General features: G+C 36.4%; 1 protein-coding gene across 4 annotated transcripts in view; it reads left to right on the top strand.

Annotated features, from left to right (window-relative positions):
- DENND4A (DENN domain containing 4A) overlaps positions 1 to 17398 on the top strand; it is a 126732-nt gene that overhangs the window by 26880 nt on the left and 82454 nt on the right. For 3 of the 4 annotated variants that reach the window (XM_070377303.1, XM_070377306.1, XM_070377302.1), the window contains 2 exons: positions 9453 to 9784; positions 14248 to 14497. In XM_070377303.1, the coding sequence (XP_070233404.1) occupies positions 9474 to 9784; positions 14248 to 14497 (561 nt within the window). In that variant the 5' untranslated portion in view covers positions 9453 to 9473. Of the gene's footprint in view, positions 1 to 1899; positions 2011 to 9452; positions 9785 to 14247; positions 14498 to 17398 lie in introns of those variants that run through there. The other variant, XM_070377305.1, reaches the window with a different exon arrangement.

The following is a 17398-nucleotide window of genomic DNA, read 5'->3' as shown; positions in this document are numbered from 1 at the left end:
GGGACGTGAGTGCTTGCCCAGGCTCTACCGCTAACTAGGTATCCTTAAGTAAGCTACCTTTTGTGCTTCAGTTTCTTTGGCTCTAAAGTAAGGATTAAGACTATCACTAATGAAAAGATCTCTTCCCCTTTAAATGTCTATTATCCTTATCCTAACTTTTTTTTTAATATAAATTAAGTATTGGTAATCTTTCAAAAGGGAGCTGCCAAATTACATATTGTGTTTTTTTTTTTTTACTATTGGTGTTTTCTTGGGAATAGGTATTGAGAGGGGAAGTGGTTTCAAAGTAGTCTAGAAGACAAATAAGCTCCCCCCTTGCTTAAGAACTTTGCCCCACATACTCCAACACTTTTTGTTACTAAAATTTACTTTTAAAAGTCAGTTGGCTTGGGTGGGTTAAACCTTTTTTTTAAAAAAGTAAACCTGTTAATTATGGTATACAAATAAGATTTTTTTTTCCTTTCAAAATCTCCCTAGAATGCCTAAGCATTCTAAGCAGCTTGTGCCAGTTTTCAGGGAGCTGGGGGAAAGGGAAAACAAAGTAGCAGTCACTTCTCTCCTTGGGGCCTTAGGGAGAAACTGGTAGAAAAACTTCGGGCAGGGTGAAGGCAGGCCACTGAAATCTGGAAATGTGGTAGGAGAAAAGATGACTAGAAGTGGAATAAAAGAATAGAGAGATATGGAAAGATAAAGCTAAGCAAGAAGGCATACGCTAGCTTTCATCAACACTGTCATCAACATTTAGAATAGTGTTAGATTTTAAAAACTATTTATAAAAAATTCATTGGATGAATGAATCAATTCAATAAATTTTTACTTTTGCCCAAGTCCCTGATAAGTTAGACTCAAATCTAGTTTATCTGTGTTTATCCTACATTCAATAGCTATAGTATTTAAGGTAATCGAGGTTCAGAAAATTGATTGTGGATTATAGAAAAAAGACATTACATTTAGGAAGTTTATATACTTGAGGAAGTCTGAAAGTGAACTATTTATTCACTTAAAATTTTTTAAGCACCTGCCTACCATACCTTGGGCACTAGCAGGGAGAGGAAGTATTGGGTACTGATTATAGTGTCTATTTCTATTTAATGGAGTATTATGTGGTCATTTAATATAATTATGAAGATTATAGCCAACTAATACTTATTAAATAAGTAAAATAAAAATACTTCTGTATTATAACTGTGCATGAGGGCTTCCGGATGGCTCAGCAGGTAAAGAATCCACCTGCAATGCAGGAGACGTGGGTTCAGTCTCTGGTTGGGGAAGATTCCATGAAGAAGGACATGGCAACCCACTCCAGTATTCTTGCCTGGGAAATCCCATGGACAGAGAAGCCTGCTGGGCTATAGTCAATAAGGTTGCAAAGAGTCAGATGCGATTTAGTGACCGAGAGGGAGATGAAGATTAGAAAGATGTTTCTATGCTCAAAAGAAAACTAGGAAACTTAGTTAAATATAAACCAGATTTATTATTGTGAATGGAATTATTGAATTTCTTTTTCTTCTGTTTTGTACAATTCATAAAGTTTAAATGAAAATCCACATATGTTTAAATTGTTTTGAAAAATAAGATGAACATATATTAACTAGAAAAAGGTAATAGAGTATCATCAAAGGAAAAGAGCAAAGGTGTACTTGCAGGACAGCAGATAGATTACCTTGGCTGGAAGAACAATGAGAGATGAAGTTTAGAAAAAGATGGGAATGAGAGTCTCCAGTTTTGATAATGTAAGAAAAGATGAGCTTGGTTAGGCTTTTAACTGTGAAATTACAGTGTTTTTCTTAATTTTTAAAAAAATTTTAAATTTGAAAAATACGAAAAATTTAAATTTTTTTTAAAAAATTTATCTTTTTAAAAATAAAATTTCTTCCAGCTTATTTAAGTGAACTGGAGTGAGAGGCCGTTGAGCTGGTCCATTGTGTTATCAGCCATTTTCATGTATAATCTTGAGTTTATGTCTATATGAGGCCCTATCTGAAAGACTTTGCTCCTTTTACCAACTCAGTAAGTCTGTAATTTTGCAAAATTTATGTTCTCATATTTTTGTTTTTCATATATCTTTAAAATGTTGCCTCTGATTTCCACTCTTGCCTTTTCTTGTCCTTAGAGTTAGCCTAGATAGCAAATGCTTTACTACTTGACATAATGGAGTGACAGTAGAAATAAAAAATAATCTGAATTGATTGGGCAGAGATTGAAAGGGAGAAAAGCAAGTCAGTCTCCATTAGTTGCTGAATGGGCAAGAGCTTTCTTGTAATGATTTCTCAATTTTGTTCTCATGAACCTTTTAGGAATAGAGAGCACATCCTTCTTGTTTTCTAATCTCAAAGAAAATAGATGTAATTTGAAATTAAACACACCAAGTAGGGATGTGAAATTTAAAAAAGATGTCTGTAAACATATTATGAACTAATTCTTTAAGTTATCTGTATCATGTTGAACAAAGAAGAATTAAAACAATAACTTTAATTATGTGATATTGTTACTCGAGTTTTAGTAAAGTTGTTTCATGGGTTTACATTACTGTGATTACGTAGAGAACTATTGGATCAAATACTTATTTTGCGTGGCCCCCAGTTTCCAAAATAAATTTGAAAAAGTTTACCTCCAAAAACAATAAAAAAGAAAAATTTACCTCCTAATTGTTTAGGGGTTTTGCTCTGATGTTCTACACTGAGAGTCCAAGTTTTGAACATGACTACGAATGCTTTCCTTAAATGTTCTTTCCAAGTAACTTTTGTTGGCTCTTACCAACATAAGGCATTTTGTCTTAATATATGTTTATTATTTTCTATGAGGATTGTAAATTTCACATTCCAATGGAAGTTTCATGATTTATTGAAACTGTTAGGAAATAACTACCCTGAGTTAAAGATTTTCATTATTTTCTTTGCCTTGTAATTTGTAACAGTATATAAACCCTAGTTTCTAAACCTCAAACTTACTTTATAAACAGTTGATTTGAAATAAAAAGTAGAGGTGGATTTTCAGTATTATAAACTCTTCTTGAGCAAATTAAAGAACATTGAGATCTAGAAGTCATATGGGATGTTGCCAGCGATGCTCTTGACTTTATTATATACTTTGTCATTAGAGAATGCCTTCAAATATTTTGCCTACTTTCCTTACCACTCTCCACACCTAAATGAATAAATGGAATAAAAGGCAAGATAACTGAAGTGATATATAATTTACTATTCTGTTAATAAAAGAGGATTTTATCACCACTTTAAAATTGATTGCTCTATTAAAAAAAAAAAATTATTGAGCTGCACCAGGTCCTAAATGTGGCATCTAGATCTTTGCTCTTCGTTGTGGCGTGCAAATCCTTTAGCTGCAGCGTGTGGGATTCCGCTCTCCAAGCAGGGACTAAATAAACCGAGGCCCTTGCATTGGGAGCTCCAAGTCTTAGCCTCCAGACCACAAGGGAACTTCCTGATGACTCTTATATGTGTTGATGAAGAACTTTTGACATGTTCCCTTTTAGTAGTTATTTACCATATTCAGTTGTGAGTCAAATCAAATTATTAAAATTTGTGAGCCAGGAAGATGTAACAAAAACAAGATTTTCATATAATTTTTCCCAAATATCTGCTTAATAGTATAATAGCTGTTTATTTCCAATGGCTAAGGTAGTAGCTTGCAGAAGAACCTATTAAATATATATATATGTTTTCATCATAGTGCTGTTTCCATTCTCTTTCCCTTCTTTCTGCATAGCAAGACATAAAACTTTATAGTATGTAATAGTAAATGTATACTTTAGTTTAAACAATGTGAAGTTAGAGTTTAGGAAAAAGAATATTTAATCTCTTCATTATGATGAAAGGAAAGTGCTCTACTAAGGTACTCTTTAAGACTCGTGCCTGTCAAGAGCTTTTAATTTAAAATTCATGCCCACATAAAAGCAAATGAACACTTACAGAAGCTGTAAGTGTATGTGTCTATTTGACCCCAAATTCTACTTTAATAAATTTATCCTGAAGAAATGATAAGAGTTGTAGCCAGAGGTTTATGTTCAAAGTTATTTATCTTAGCATTTTAAAATATTAGCAAAATAAGTAGATACAGTAAATGATCAACAGTAAGGAAACAGGTCAATAATGTTATGCTTATTAAAATATAGCCATTAAAGAATTATTTTCAAAGACTATTTAATGAAAAAAGTTTAATACAAAAGTGCTTTAAAAAACTGTTTTTGTTTTCCTACCTTAAAAAAAATGGAGAGCTGTGTGTGTTGTTGGCTTTTTTTTTTGTCAACACCTGTAATAGGCAGGTGAACACCTGTAATAGTGTTTAACAGAGTTTTGTCAGGAGAACAGGTTATTACTTTCTCTTCACTGTCAGTCTGGGAGAGACTTCTGAAAGTTTAAGCTCTTTTGTGTAGAAATCTTACATGTTAGGAAATTGCTACACAGGAGCCATATATACCTAAATAAAACAAGTAGGGACATTTGATCCTTCTTTAGGCATGTTATCTAAGCAAATGGTGAGAATATTTACAGAGAACATTTGAGCAATGGATATAAATTCTAAAATATGTGACATGAATACTGAAAACCCTGACATTAGCCATATAAAAAATTAAATGAGTTTTGGGATTATGATGAAAGTGGTAATAACTTATACACAAATATGTGAAAATTTGTTGCCCTTAGGTATTTTATAGTATACAAAAAAGATTATTTACTTTCTCCTAGTGTTTAAGTTGGAAAATAGGGTTCATTGTTCAAATAGACTTGGGAAATTGTGGATAAAAGCAAAATAAATCAGGTACGTATATCAGAGAATTTCTGAGGATTTAATATTTTTCAGTTCAGTTCAGTCACTCAGTCATGTCTGACTCTTTGCGACCCCATGGACTGCAGCATGCCATGCCTCCCTATCACCAATTCCTGGTACATGCTCAAACTCATGTCCATCAGGTTGGTGATGCCATCCAACCGTCTCATCCTCTGTCATCCCCTTCCCCTCCTGCCTTCAATCTTTTCCAGCATCAGGATCTTTTCAAATGAGTCAGTTCTTTGCATCAGGTGGCCAAAGTATTGGAGTTTCAGCTTCAGCAATCAGTCCTTCCAATGAATATTCAGGACTGATTTCCTTTACAATGGACTGGTTGAATCTCATAGGAATCCAAGGGACTCTCAAGACTTCTCCAACACCACAGTTCAAAAGCATCAGTTCTTCTGTGCTCAGCATTCTTTATAGTCCAGCTCTCACATCCATACATGACTCCTGGAAAAACCATAGCTTTGATTAGATGGACCTTTGGTGGCAAAGTAATATCTGCTTTTTAATACGCTGTCTAGGTTGGTCATAGCTTTTCTTCCAAGGAGCAAGTGTCTTTTAATTTCATGGCTGCAGTCACCATCTGCAGTGATTGTGGAGCCCCCAAAATTAAAGTCTGTCACTGTTTATTTGCCATGAAGTGATGGGACCAGATGCCATGATCTTCATTTTCTGAATGTTGAGTTTTAAGCCAACTTTTTCACTCTCCTCTTTCACTTTCATCAAGAGGCTCTTTAGTTCTTTGCTTTCTCCCATAAGGGTGGTGTCATCTGCATATCTGAGGTTATTGATAATTCTCCCGGCAATCTTGACTCCAGGTTATGCTTCATCCAGCCTGGCATTTTGCATGATATACTCTGCATATAAGTTAAATAAGCAGAGTGACAAAGCAGCCTTGACGTACTCCTATCTCGATTTGGAACCAGTCTGTTGTCCCATGTCCAGTTCTAACTGTTGCTTCCTGACCTGCATACAAATTTCTTAGGAGGCAGGTCAGGTGGTCTGGTATTCCCATCTCTTTCAGAATTTTCCACAGCGTGTTGTGATCCACACAGTCAAAGGCTTTGGCATAGTCAGTAAAGCAGAGATAGATGTTTTTCTGGAACTCTCTTGCTTTTTCAATAATCCAGTGTATGCTGGCAATTCGATCTCTCGTTCCTCTGCCTTTTCTAAATCCAACTTGAACATCTGGACGTTCATGGTTCATGTACTTTTGAAGGCCTGGAGAATTTTGAGCATTACTTTGCTAGTGTGTGAGATCAGTGCAATTGTGTGGTAGTTTGAGCATTCTTTGGCATTGCCTTTATTTGGGATTAGGATGAAAACTCACCTTTTTCAGTCCCGTGGCCACTGCTAAGTTTTCCAAATTTGCTGGCATATTGAGTGCAGCACTTTAACAGCATCATCTTTTAGGATTTGAAATAGCTCAACTGGAATGCCAGCACCTCTACTAGCTTTGTTCATAGTGGTTCTTCCTAAGGCTCACTTGACTTCGCATTCCAGGATGTCTGGCTCTAGGAGAGTGATCACACCATCATGGTTATCTGGGTCATTAAGATCTTTTTTGTACAGTTCTGCTATGTATTCTTGCCACCTTTTCTTAATATCTTCTGCTTCTGTTAGGTCCATATCATTTCTATCCTTTATTGTGTCCATCTTTGCATGAAATGTCCCCTTGGTATCTCTGATTTTCTTGAAGAGATCTCTAGTTTCCCATTCTGTTGTTTTCCTCTATTTTTTTGCATTGATCGCTGAGGGAGGCTTTCTTATCTCTCCTTGCTATTCTTTGGAACTCTGCATTCAAATGGGTATATCTTTCCTTTTCTCCTCTGCCTTTAGCTTCTCTTCTTTTCTCAGCTATTTGTAAGGCCTCCTCAGACAACCATTTTGCCTTTTTGCATTTCTTTTTAGTGGGGATGGTCTTGATCACAGCCTCCTGTACAGTGTCACTAACCTCCATCCATAGTTCTTCAGGCACTCTGTCTATCAGATCTAATCCCTTGAATCTCTTTGTTCCTTCCAATGTATAATTCTAAGGGATTTGATTTAGATCATACCTGAATGGTCTAGTGGTTTTCCCTACTTTCTTCAATTTAAGTCTGAATTTTGCAAATAAGGAGTTCATGATCTGAGCCACAGTCAGCTTCTGGTCTTGTTTTTGCTGACTGTATAGAGCTTCTCCATCTTTGGCTGCAAAGAATATAATCAACCTGATTTTGGTATTGACATCTTTTAATATTTTTACATATATATTATAAATACACAAAAGAGGCATATAGTGTATATATCTAATTTATTTGCCCATAAAGTCCTTTCTTTGCATTTATTGAAACTAAGTCTAACATGAGACACATGTTGGGAAATTTCTGTTTTAGTTTAAACTGTTTTTCCTATAATTGTTATATTAGCAATGACAGTACTGACAGAGGGGGTATCTTCTCATTCAAGAAACAAATAAGATTTAAGGGATACTAAACAACTGATGGACAGGGAGGCCTGGCGTACTGTGATTCATGAGGTCGCAAAGAGTCGGACACAACTGAGCAACTGAACTGAAACAACTGAAGGAGATTTTGCTGTTAAATGTTTGTGAATATTGATACATGATGAATTTCACTTTGTGTAATTTTTTCTTTGAATTTGTTATAAACATGTAATAGTGTTATAATCACTGCCCTACTTTTATTATTTGAAGTTCTTTTATTTATTGTATCTGCTAAAACTCATTTAGGGTGGATTTTTCTTTTTTGTTTTGTAATTTTAGAATAGGAGGTCATCTTCAGTGGGGCTTTCTCTTTGGAAAGCCTGTGTTGAGGGTACCCTCTAGAACTTTTTTGCATTTGCTACCCCAGGATTATCACTAGCCTGGGAACACAGTTATTATTAATAACTTAGTTTGGACCTTCCTGGGGCCATGCAGATGGCTTAAGGTCAAACCTCAAATCCAAGTGTGAGTAGGCCTTTTTTTTAATACATTCTCAGATTTTTTACTCCCCTCAAAGTAGGGCCCAGATTGAAGCTAACTTTATTATCTCCCTGTAGCAGTGAATGGATTTTTAAAATCCACTCTTTAACAGAGGATATAGTCCTTTGAGGCTCTTGGCTTTATACAAATGTCTCAGTTCCAGTTCCCTATTTTATGTGGTCCCAATGCATTGTCTCCTGACCCTGCAATACCTTTTAAAAACACAGGCCCCTTGATTACTGAGGAGATCAGCAGAATTCTCCCACCCAATATCAGCTTGTACATTGCATTCTGGCCTTCAGTTTCCTTACTGTTTTGGGACCCTGGGAATTGCCCTGACATTTTTTTTTTTTTTCCTTTTTTTGTTCATTTGTTTTCCCCTTACATTTTAAAAAAAATATTTTATTTTATTTTTAAAAATTTTTATTTATTTTCGGTTGCACTGAGTCTTCGTTGCTGCTCACAGGCTTTCTCTAGTTGCAGTGAACAGGGGCTACTCTTGGTTGAGGTGCACCGGCTTCTCATTGTGGTGGCTTCTCTTGCAGAGCACAGGCTCTAGGGTGCGTGGGCTTCAGTAGTTGCAGCACACAGGCTCAGTAGTTGTGGTGCACAGGCTTAGTTTTTCTGTGACATGTGGAATTTTCCCAGACCAGGGTTGAACCCATGTCTCCTGCATTGGCAGGCAGATTCTTATCCACTGCATCACCAGGGAAGTCCTTCCTTACATTTTTACAAGCTAGTCTATGCATTTAGGGCTTCCCTGGTGGCTCCGATGGTAAAGAATCTGCCTACAATGCAGGGGACCTGGTTTGATCCCTGGGTTGGGAAGATCCCTTGGAGAAGGGAATGGCAACCCAGTTCAGTATTATTGCCTGAAGAATTCCATGGACGGAGGAGCCTGGCAGGCTACAATTCATGGGGTTGCAGAGTCGGACACAACTGAGTGACTAGCACTATGCATTTAGAAGGGTGTGTGTCTTTTTGTTGTTGGCTACTTAGGTAATCTAAGCTTTCATATTGCCAAAATGGAAATTCATGCATTCCTTTTATAATAAAATTGTTGTTCATTTGCTAAGTCGTGTCCAATTCTTTGTGACTCCAGGGACTGCAGCATGCCAGGCTCCTCCACTATCTCCGAGTTTGCTGAAATTCATGTCCATTGAGCCACTGATGCTGTCTAACCATCTCATCCTCTGCTGCCCTCTTCTTTGCCTTCAGTCTTTCCCAGCATCAGGGTCTTTTCCAAATGCTATATGTAGTCCAGTTTCTTTAAAAATACTTTTAACATATGACAATGAAATGTATAATACAATGGCACCCCACTCCAGTACTCTTGCCTGGAAAATCGCATGGACGGAGGAGCCTGGTAGGCTGCAGTCCATGGGGCCGCTAAGAGTCGGACACAACTGAGTAACTTCACTTTCATTTTTCACTTTCATGCACTGGAGGAGGAAATGGCAACCCACTCCAGTGTTCTTGCCTGGAGAATCCCAGGGACGGGGCAGCCTGGTGGGCTGCCATCTATGGGGTCACACAGAGTCGGACACGACTGAGGTGTCTTAGCAGCAGCAGCAGTGTGTTTTATCAGAGGTGTAGTACACTTTTTTTTAGTTTTTATTCTTATTTGTACACAAACCACTTATATTTACTTGACTTATTATAGGAGAATACTGGTCTTTTACTTTCTTTTTAGATGTACCTTCTGTAATGGAAGATGATTGAAGATAAGGGGCCTCGTGTTGCTGACTACTTTGTTGTAGCAGGATTAACTGATGTTTCAAAGCCTCTTGAAGAAGAAATTCACTTCAATGATGCCTGTCATAAAGTAGCCAGACCAAAAGAGCCTATCACAGATGTTTCAGTTATTATTAAATCTCTCGGGGAGGAAGTGCCACGGGATTACACATGTATTGATATTACCCCAACGGGACTGTCAGCTGATCTCAATAATGGAAGTCTTGTGGGGCCGCAGATTTTCCTTTGCTATAGAAGAGGAAGAGATAAGCCTCCACTTACGGATCTGGGGTAAGTATTTTTTTAAAGAATTATTGTTATTGACTCAAACAATATGCCTTGTAGATTTTGAAGTTAACTGTTGAACTCGTTTGTTAATAAATACTTTAAAAAAATAGACACATTTATATCCAGAATCATGTTTTCTTTTCCTGTGCTCCTTTATCTTTTCAGTGTCTCTTTTTTTGTTGTTGTCTTAAAAAATACTGGCTTTATGTTTACGCAAAGCAGTACAAAATGAGACAGTTCCTCAAAGGGTGACTTGGAGCTAAAAAATCCATCCTGGGCATTAAAGTGTTAATGTTAGCTGGTAAGTCGTGCCTGACTTACTGGGACTCCATGTACTGCAGCCTGCCAGGCTCCTCTATCCATGGGATTTCCCAGGCAAGAGTACTGGAGTGGCATGCCATTTCCTTCTCCATTGTTCAGTGTCTCTTTGTTCTAGCACTTTTGTCTGAGTTCTTTCTATTAAAAATAGGGGAGATAATTTGAAAAACATTTACAGAAAAATATCAGAAATCAATGTATTATTCTGATCATATACTTTATTATTTTTAAAATATGAGAAAAAGATGGCTTTTAAGGATCAGTTGTAATGATCCTTAGAGTTGGCAGTTTAAGTCAGTATGCATGAAACAAGGGTCTGGATAAATTAGTGCTTTATTTAGGCTGTTGTATTGAACTTGTAGTTTCATTTTTATATAATAGCTTTACTGATTCACAGTTTACACCATCCAATTCACTCATTTAAATGGTACAATTCAGTAAATTTTAGTCTTATTTATAGAGTTGAATCACCACAATAAATTTTAGAACATTTTTATCATGTCCCCACAAATAAATACCACCTATATCCAGCTGTGCATGTAATTGGCGAGTTGACTTCTAGGAAGTAGATTTCATCTGTAAAAGATCTCAACTGACATCCTTTTGAAACTTACTACTACTCTTCTGTGTTTTTGATGGACTTCCCTGATAGTTCAGACGGTAAAGCGTCTGCCTACAATGCTGGAGACCCAGGTTCGATCCCTGGGTCAGGAAGATCCCCTGGAGAAGGAAACGGCAATCCACTCCAGTATTCATGCCTGGAAAATCCCATGGACCGAGGAGCCTGGTGGGCTACAATCCATGGGGTCGCAAAGAGTCGGACACGACTGAGCGACTTCTGTGTGTGTGTATTCATTATAGTTTGTCTAAGTCTCCCTATAGACAATCCACTAGTCAACTTTCTGTGTCTGTGGATTTGCCTATTGTGGACATTTTTATGTCAGTAGAATCATACTATATATGATTATCTTGTGGCTGATTCTTTCTCTTAGCATAAAGTTTTCAAGGTTTATCCATGTTGTAATATGTGTCTGTGCTTTATTATTTATATGGCTGAATAATATTCCATCTTATGGGTCTACCACAATTTATTTATGCATTCAGCAGACAATGGATATGTGAGTGGTTTCCACTTTTTGGCTATTATGAATGATGCTTTTGGGAGTATTAATGTACAAGTTTCTGTATGGCTGTATGTTTTCATATCTCTTGTATGTATACTTAGAAGTGGAATTGCTAGGTCATACAATAATTCTGTGTTTAACCTTTTGAGTCACTGACAGTTTTAAGCCTTCTTTTTTCCATGGCTCTGTTGCCAAAGAGGATGCGGTTAACTTATAATATTTTGGTTAAAAATAAGGAAGATAGCAATGTCCCTACTAATATCAGCAAAGGGCTATAAAAGTTCCATCTCCTAATATATTAAGTCTGAAAGTGAATAGTCAAGTTTACTCATGCCTGAGTAGAGATTGGATGAACTGGAAGAGCTCCTGAAACTTTCTTCTGCTTTTAAAATTCTATTATCTAATGTTTGATATCAGTAAGTTATATTAAACTCATTCTTTATTGTGCTAATTCATGAATCAATTGCTGTAATTTTAAGTAGGCTTCAGAACAGCTACCATATTGCTTCATATGAAGCTTACTTAATTAGTAAATGGCTTGGGAAAATAAGCCAACTGTTAGATTGTATTTTCAAAAGATTAAGTTGAGTAGCTCCTGTGATCACTAATCACTGTCTGAATTCTGGCTTGCAGATAAAATGAAGGGAATTTTGCAGATTCTTGTTCGGGTGTTGGAGTTGCTTAAATTAAAGATGAGAAAATTTCCAAGCATAGAAAAGATTTTCCAACAGGGAAGGACGTGAACTGGAAAGAATAAATTAACCACTGTTACGGCTACCTGCATATGTTTGTCATTGTGGAGGATATGACATCACTGTTGCCTTTAAAAAGCTTACAGTTTAAATAGGAAAAGTTACCCAGCAATATAAAACAGCAAAACAAGCAATATATACAATAGCACAATACCTGATTAAAGAAAATAGGTAGCTTATATATCAAATATACTTATATTCCTGTATCTTTTAAGAGTTTGAGGTGATAAGTGGTGGTTTTTTAAAAATTGCTCTCTGTGTTGTATTTTTCTTCTCTTGATTTCAGTTGAGCATTTGTGTGCCTGGCATTATTTTGGAGACCCTACTTGTAATCTCATCTAATTCTGCCAAGATCCTATGAGTTAAATTTTTAAATTTTATAGCTGAGTATTATAAGGCTCAGAGAAGTTAAGTAACAACCTGAGATATACAGCTGGTACCAGGATGTAGGAATTCAAATCCAGATGTCTAACTTCTCTGTTACAAATAACCTTTTAAAAAATTTTTATTTTTTTTGTGAGTATAGTTGATTTATAATGTTAATTTCTGCTGTACAACAAAGTGATTAGTTATTCATATATATACACATTTATATTCTTTTCCATTATGGTCTCAGAATATTGTATATAGTTCCTTGTATTAGAATATCAGAATATTGTATATAGAACTATACAGTAGTTCTTTGTTTTTTTATCCATTCCATATGTAATAGGTTGACAATGCATTTTTCAGGATTTAAAAAAACAGCAGTATTGTAAAGCAATTATCCTCTAATAAAACTTTCGTTTAAAAAAAGAAAAAAGCAAGATCAAACCAAGGAGTTAGCAGTTAGGCTAACGTTGGGATATACATAGCTGCTATAATTAAGCATCAAATTTTGTTCTAAATTTTCAAAATAGAATGTCAAAAAAAAGAAAAATATTAAGTTTGCTGACAGCTGAGACAAAAAGGAAATTAAAAATTACATTAGAAAGAATTTGACCAATTTTTGGCACTACATTTCAAAAATTGGTCAAAATTTTTTTTCCCTCATAGCTCAGTTGGTAAAGAAGCTGTCTGCAATGCAGTAGACCCTGGTTCGATTCCTGGGTCAGAAAGATCCCCTGGAGAAGGGAAAGGCTACCCACTCCAGTATTCTGGCCTGGAGAATTCCATGGACCATACAGTCCATGGGGTTGCAAAGAGTCGGACATGACTGAGTGACTTTCACTTCACTTTATTTGTATAATGGGATTTTATAAAAGGTAATACTGATTAATGTTGGAGACATTGCCTTCTATAATAATTTTTTACAGCAAATGCATAAAATTTTTACCCTGATAGCTCAGTTAGTAAAGAATTTGCCTGCAATGCAAGAGACGCTGGTTCAATTCCTGGGTCGGGAAGATCCATTGGAGAAGGGATAGGCTACCCATTCCATTATTCTTGGGCTTCCCTTGTGGCTCAGATGGTAAAGAATCCACCTGCAGTATAGAAGAGCTGGGTTTGATCCCTGGGTTGGGAATATCCCCTGGAGAAGGGAAAGGCCACCCACTCCAGTATTCTGGCCTGGAGAATTCCATGAACTGTCCATGGGGTCACAAAGAGTTGGACACAACTGAGTGACTTTCACTTTCACTTCACTTTTCATTTAATTTAAATTTTTTAATTTTTTGGCTAAGGTCAAAGACAGTGTTAAAGTCCAAATTAGTGAATTGTGTGAGGGAATAAACTAATATTATTCAAGCGTGATGTTTTCTTTGTGTTCCCAAGTACTTTATGTAATAATATTTAGAAAATTTAAGGAATTGGATGCCTGGCCTATTATTAAAAACTTATGACTTTACCATAAAGGAGAATGGGGAAACTTTCACTTATACTTTGATGACAGATAGATTTGAGGTCATTTTCTGTTTTGAAAGCCTTAAAAAACTTTTTTAACTTTGGTCAAAATACAAGTTTGCTTTTTCTAAAGATGCTTGGTTTTAGAGACATACATACATACACCTATCTATGTTATCTGTCCATCTATCTATTAAAATACCGTGGCACATTCTGCAAAATGCCATTCTGTGGTTTATGTCAATAAACACAGAGGTTAATCTGTGTTTTCTTTACATTATTAATTTTTAGTGGGGAGAACAGTTGTTCTTTAACTTTATATGAGGCTGTACAATTCAAACTTGCAGTACAGTTGTAATATTTGCTACATTTAAGGATCAGTTTGATTCCTGACAATATTACCTTTAATATTTGAGGGTGTTTTGTAATTGTGTACTAATTTATTTTTTAGGGTTTTATATGACTGGAAAGAAAGATTGAAACAAGGGTGTGAAATTATCCAGAGTACTCCCTATGGACGCCCTGCAAATATTAGCGGCAGTACCTCATCACAAAGAATTTATATCACTTACCGAAGAGCCTCTGAAAACATGACTCAGAACACGTTGGCTGTTACAGACATATGTATTATTATACCCAGTAAAGGAGAAAGTCCACCACACACATTCTGCAAAGTTGACAAGAATCTCAATAACAGTATGGTAAGTGACTCTTCTGCATGGCTAAAATTAGCCACCCATGAAAAGAGCATAATTTAAAATAAATCTTTGGAAAACAGCATGGCACAATTACTGAATTAAAAAAATAGATTTCTTAAAGATGTCATATATTTTATTTTTAGGAAAGTAATTTAGCTGTACTTTCAAAAAGAACTGTGCAAAAAGCTTTCTTTCTTTTTTTTTAATTAAAAAAATAATTTTTTCCCCTTACTGCAAAAGTAGCGCGCTAGCTGAGGGTAACTGCTCCACTTGTGCACTAGATCCCATAAACTCACCTATTTGAAATGAGGCCATGGCTTCAACAATCCTCCCTACTTTTTTGTGACTCATCAGTTTTTCACTCTACTGGATCATTTACTTCAGCCTGCAAAAGCATGTTACAATACCTCCCATCTTTACAGAGCTTCTTGATCTTTGTATCCCACTCCATGTATTCCCCCATTTGATTGTCTTTATAATAAAAGGTCTTAGAAGAGATGACTATATTCCATCTCCTTCCTCACTCTGACTCTTTGCAGTAAGGCTTTTGTCTCCATCATTCCACCAAAATTTCTCTTGTTGAATCCAGTGATTCAATGCTTCATCTTAATGTTTCAGTACATTTAGACATAGATGATCACTTCTTCCTTCTTGAAACAGTGGCAAGAAAAGAAGATGTAATCGTGTCCAACTCTTTGTGACCCTGTGAACTGTAGCCCACCTGGCTCCTCTGTCCATGGAATTCTCCAGGCAAGAATACTGGAGTGGGTTGCCATTCCTTTTTCCAGGGGATCTTCCCGACCAAGGGTTCTAACTTGGGTCTCCCGCATTGCAGGCGGATTCTTTACTGTCTGAGCCACCAGGAAAGCCTTTGCTGATTCCTTCCCAATTCCCTAACTTCTATGCAACAGTGTCACCGGGGTCAGTCCTCAGACCATTTATGTTTATAATCTAAACTCACTTCTTTGATGATCTTATCATTTAATTCTGAATTTCTGTGTCCCCACTGGATTTTTTGAATTCATTTTCTTTTCTTGGATATCTTATCAAATAGGTCATCTCAAATATAACATGTCCAAAACTGAACTCCTAGTGTTCCTCTCCAAATCTACTTATCCCCATAGTCTTATTCCTCTAGTAAAAGGGAATTCCACTCTTCTAGTTACTCAGACTAAGAATCCTCTGAGTAATCCTTAACCTTTATCTTCTACCTCTCATTCAATTCTTCTGTAAATTCTGTTGACTTTAATTTCAAAACATATTTTCAATTTGAATACTTTTCAACTTCTCCATTGCTACAACCCTGGTCCAAGCCATGATCATCTCTTAACAGGATTACTGCAATTCAGGAGTTAGATAAACTTTTGCAGAAAGGGCTAAATAATAAGTTAACTTTTGCAGGTTATATACAGTCTTTGTTGCAGATTCACGTTTTGTTTTTTTTTTTTTTTTTTTTTTAAATTCTCTTTATTACTTTTAAAAAAAAATCACATGCTCCCCATCCTGAACCCTCCTCCCTCCCAACCTCCCCATACCATCCCCTGGGCCTTCCCAGCGCACCAGCCCCAAGCATCAGCATCGTGCACTGAACCTGGACTGGCATCTCGTTTCATACATGACATTTCACATGTTTCAATGACATTCTCCCAAATCTTCCCACCCTCTCCCAGAGTCCATAAGACTGTTCTATACATCAGTGTCTCTTTTGCTGTCTCGTACACAGGGTTATCGTTACCATCTTTCTAAATTCCATATACATGCGTTAGTATACTGTATTTATGTTTTTCCTTCTGGCTTACTTCACTCTGTATAATAGTCTCAGTTTCATCCACCTCATTAGAACTGATTCAAATGTATTCTTTTTAATGGCTGAGTAATACTCCATTGTGTATATGTACCACAGCTTTCTTATCCATTCATCTGCTGATGGACATCTAGGTTGCTTCCATGTCCTGGCTATTATAAACAGTGCTGCGATGAACATTGGGGTACACGTGTCTCTTTCCCTTCTGGTTTCCTCAGTGTGTATGCCCAGCAGTGGGATTGCTGGATCATAAGGCAGTTCTATTTCCAGTTTTTAAAGGAATCTCCACACTGTTCTCCATAGTGGCTGTACTAATTTGCATTCCCACCAACAGTGTAAGAGGGTTCCCTTTTCTCCACACCCTCTCAGCATTTATTATTTGTAGACTTTTGGATCATAGCCATTCTGACTGGTGTGAAATGGTACCTCATAGTGGTTTTGATTTGCATTTCTCTGATAAGAGTGATGTTGAACATCTTTTCAAGTGTTTGTTAGCCATCTGTATGTCTTCTTTGGAGAAATGTCTATTTAGATCTTTGGCCCATTTTTTGATTGGGTCATTTATTTTTCTGGAGTTGAGCTGTAGGAATTGCTTGTATATTTTTGAGATTAGTTGTTTGTCAGTTGCTTCATTTGCTATTATTTTCCCATTCTGAAGGCTGTCTTTTCACCTTGCTAATAGTTTCCTTTGATGTGCAGAAGCTTTTAAGTTTAATTAGGTCCCATTTGTTTATTTTTGCTTTTATTTCCAATATTCTGGGAGGTGGGTCATAGAGGATCCTGCTGTGATGTATGTCAGAGAGTGTTTTGCCTATGTTCTCCTCTAGGAGTTTTATAGTTTCTGGTCTTATGTTGAGATCTTTAATCCATTTTGAGTTTATTTTTGTATATGGTGTTAGAAAGTGTTCTAGTTTCATTCTTTTACAAGTGGTTGACCAGATTTCCCAGCACCACTTGTTAAAGAGATTGTCTTTAATCCACTGTATATTCTTGCCTCCTTTGTCAAAGATAAAGGTGTCCATATGTGCGTGGATTTATCTCTGGGCTTTCTATTTTGTTCCATTGATCTATATTTCTGTCTTTGTGCCAGTACCATACTG

Source organism: Bos mutus, chromosome 10 (genome assembly GCF_027580195.1).
Source record: "Bos mutus isolate GX-2022 chromosome 10, NWIPB_WYAK_1.1, whole genome shotgun sequence".
NCBI classification, from domain to species: Eukaryota; Metazoa; Chordata; class Mammalia; order Artiodactyla; family Bovidae; genus Bos; species Bos mutus.
This window is presented reverse-complemented; position numbering and strand designations above follow the sequence as displayed.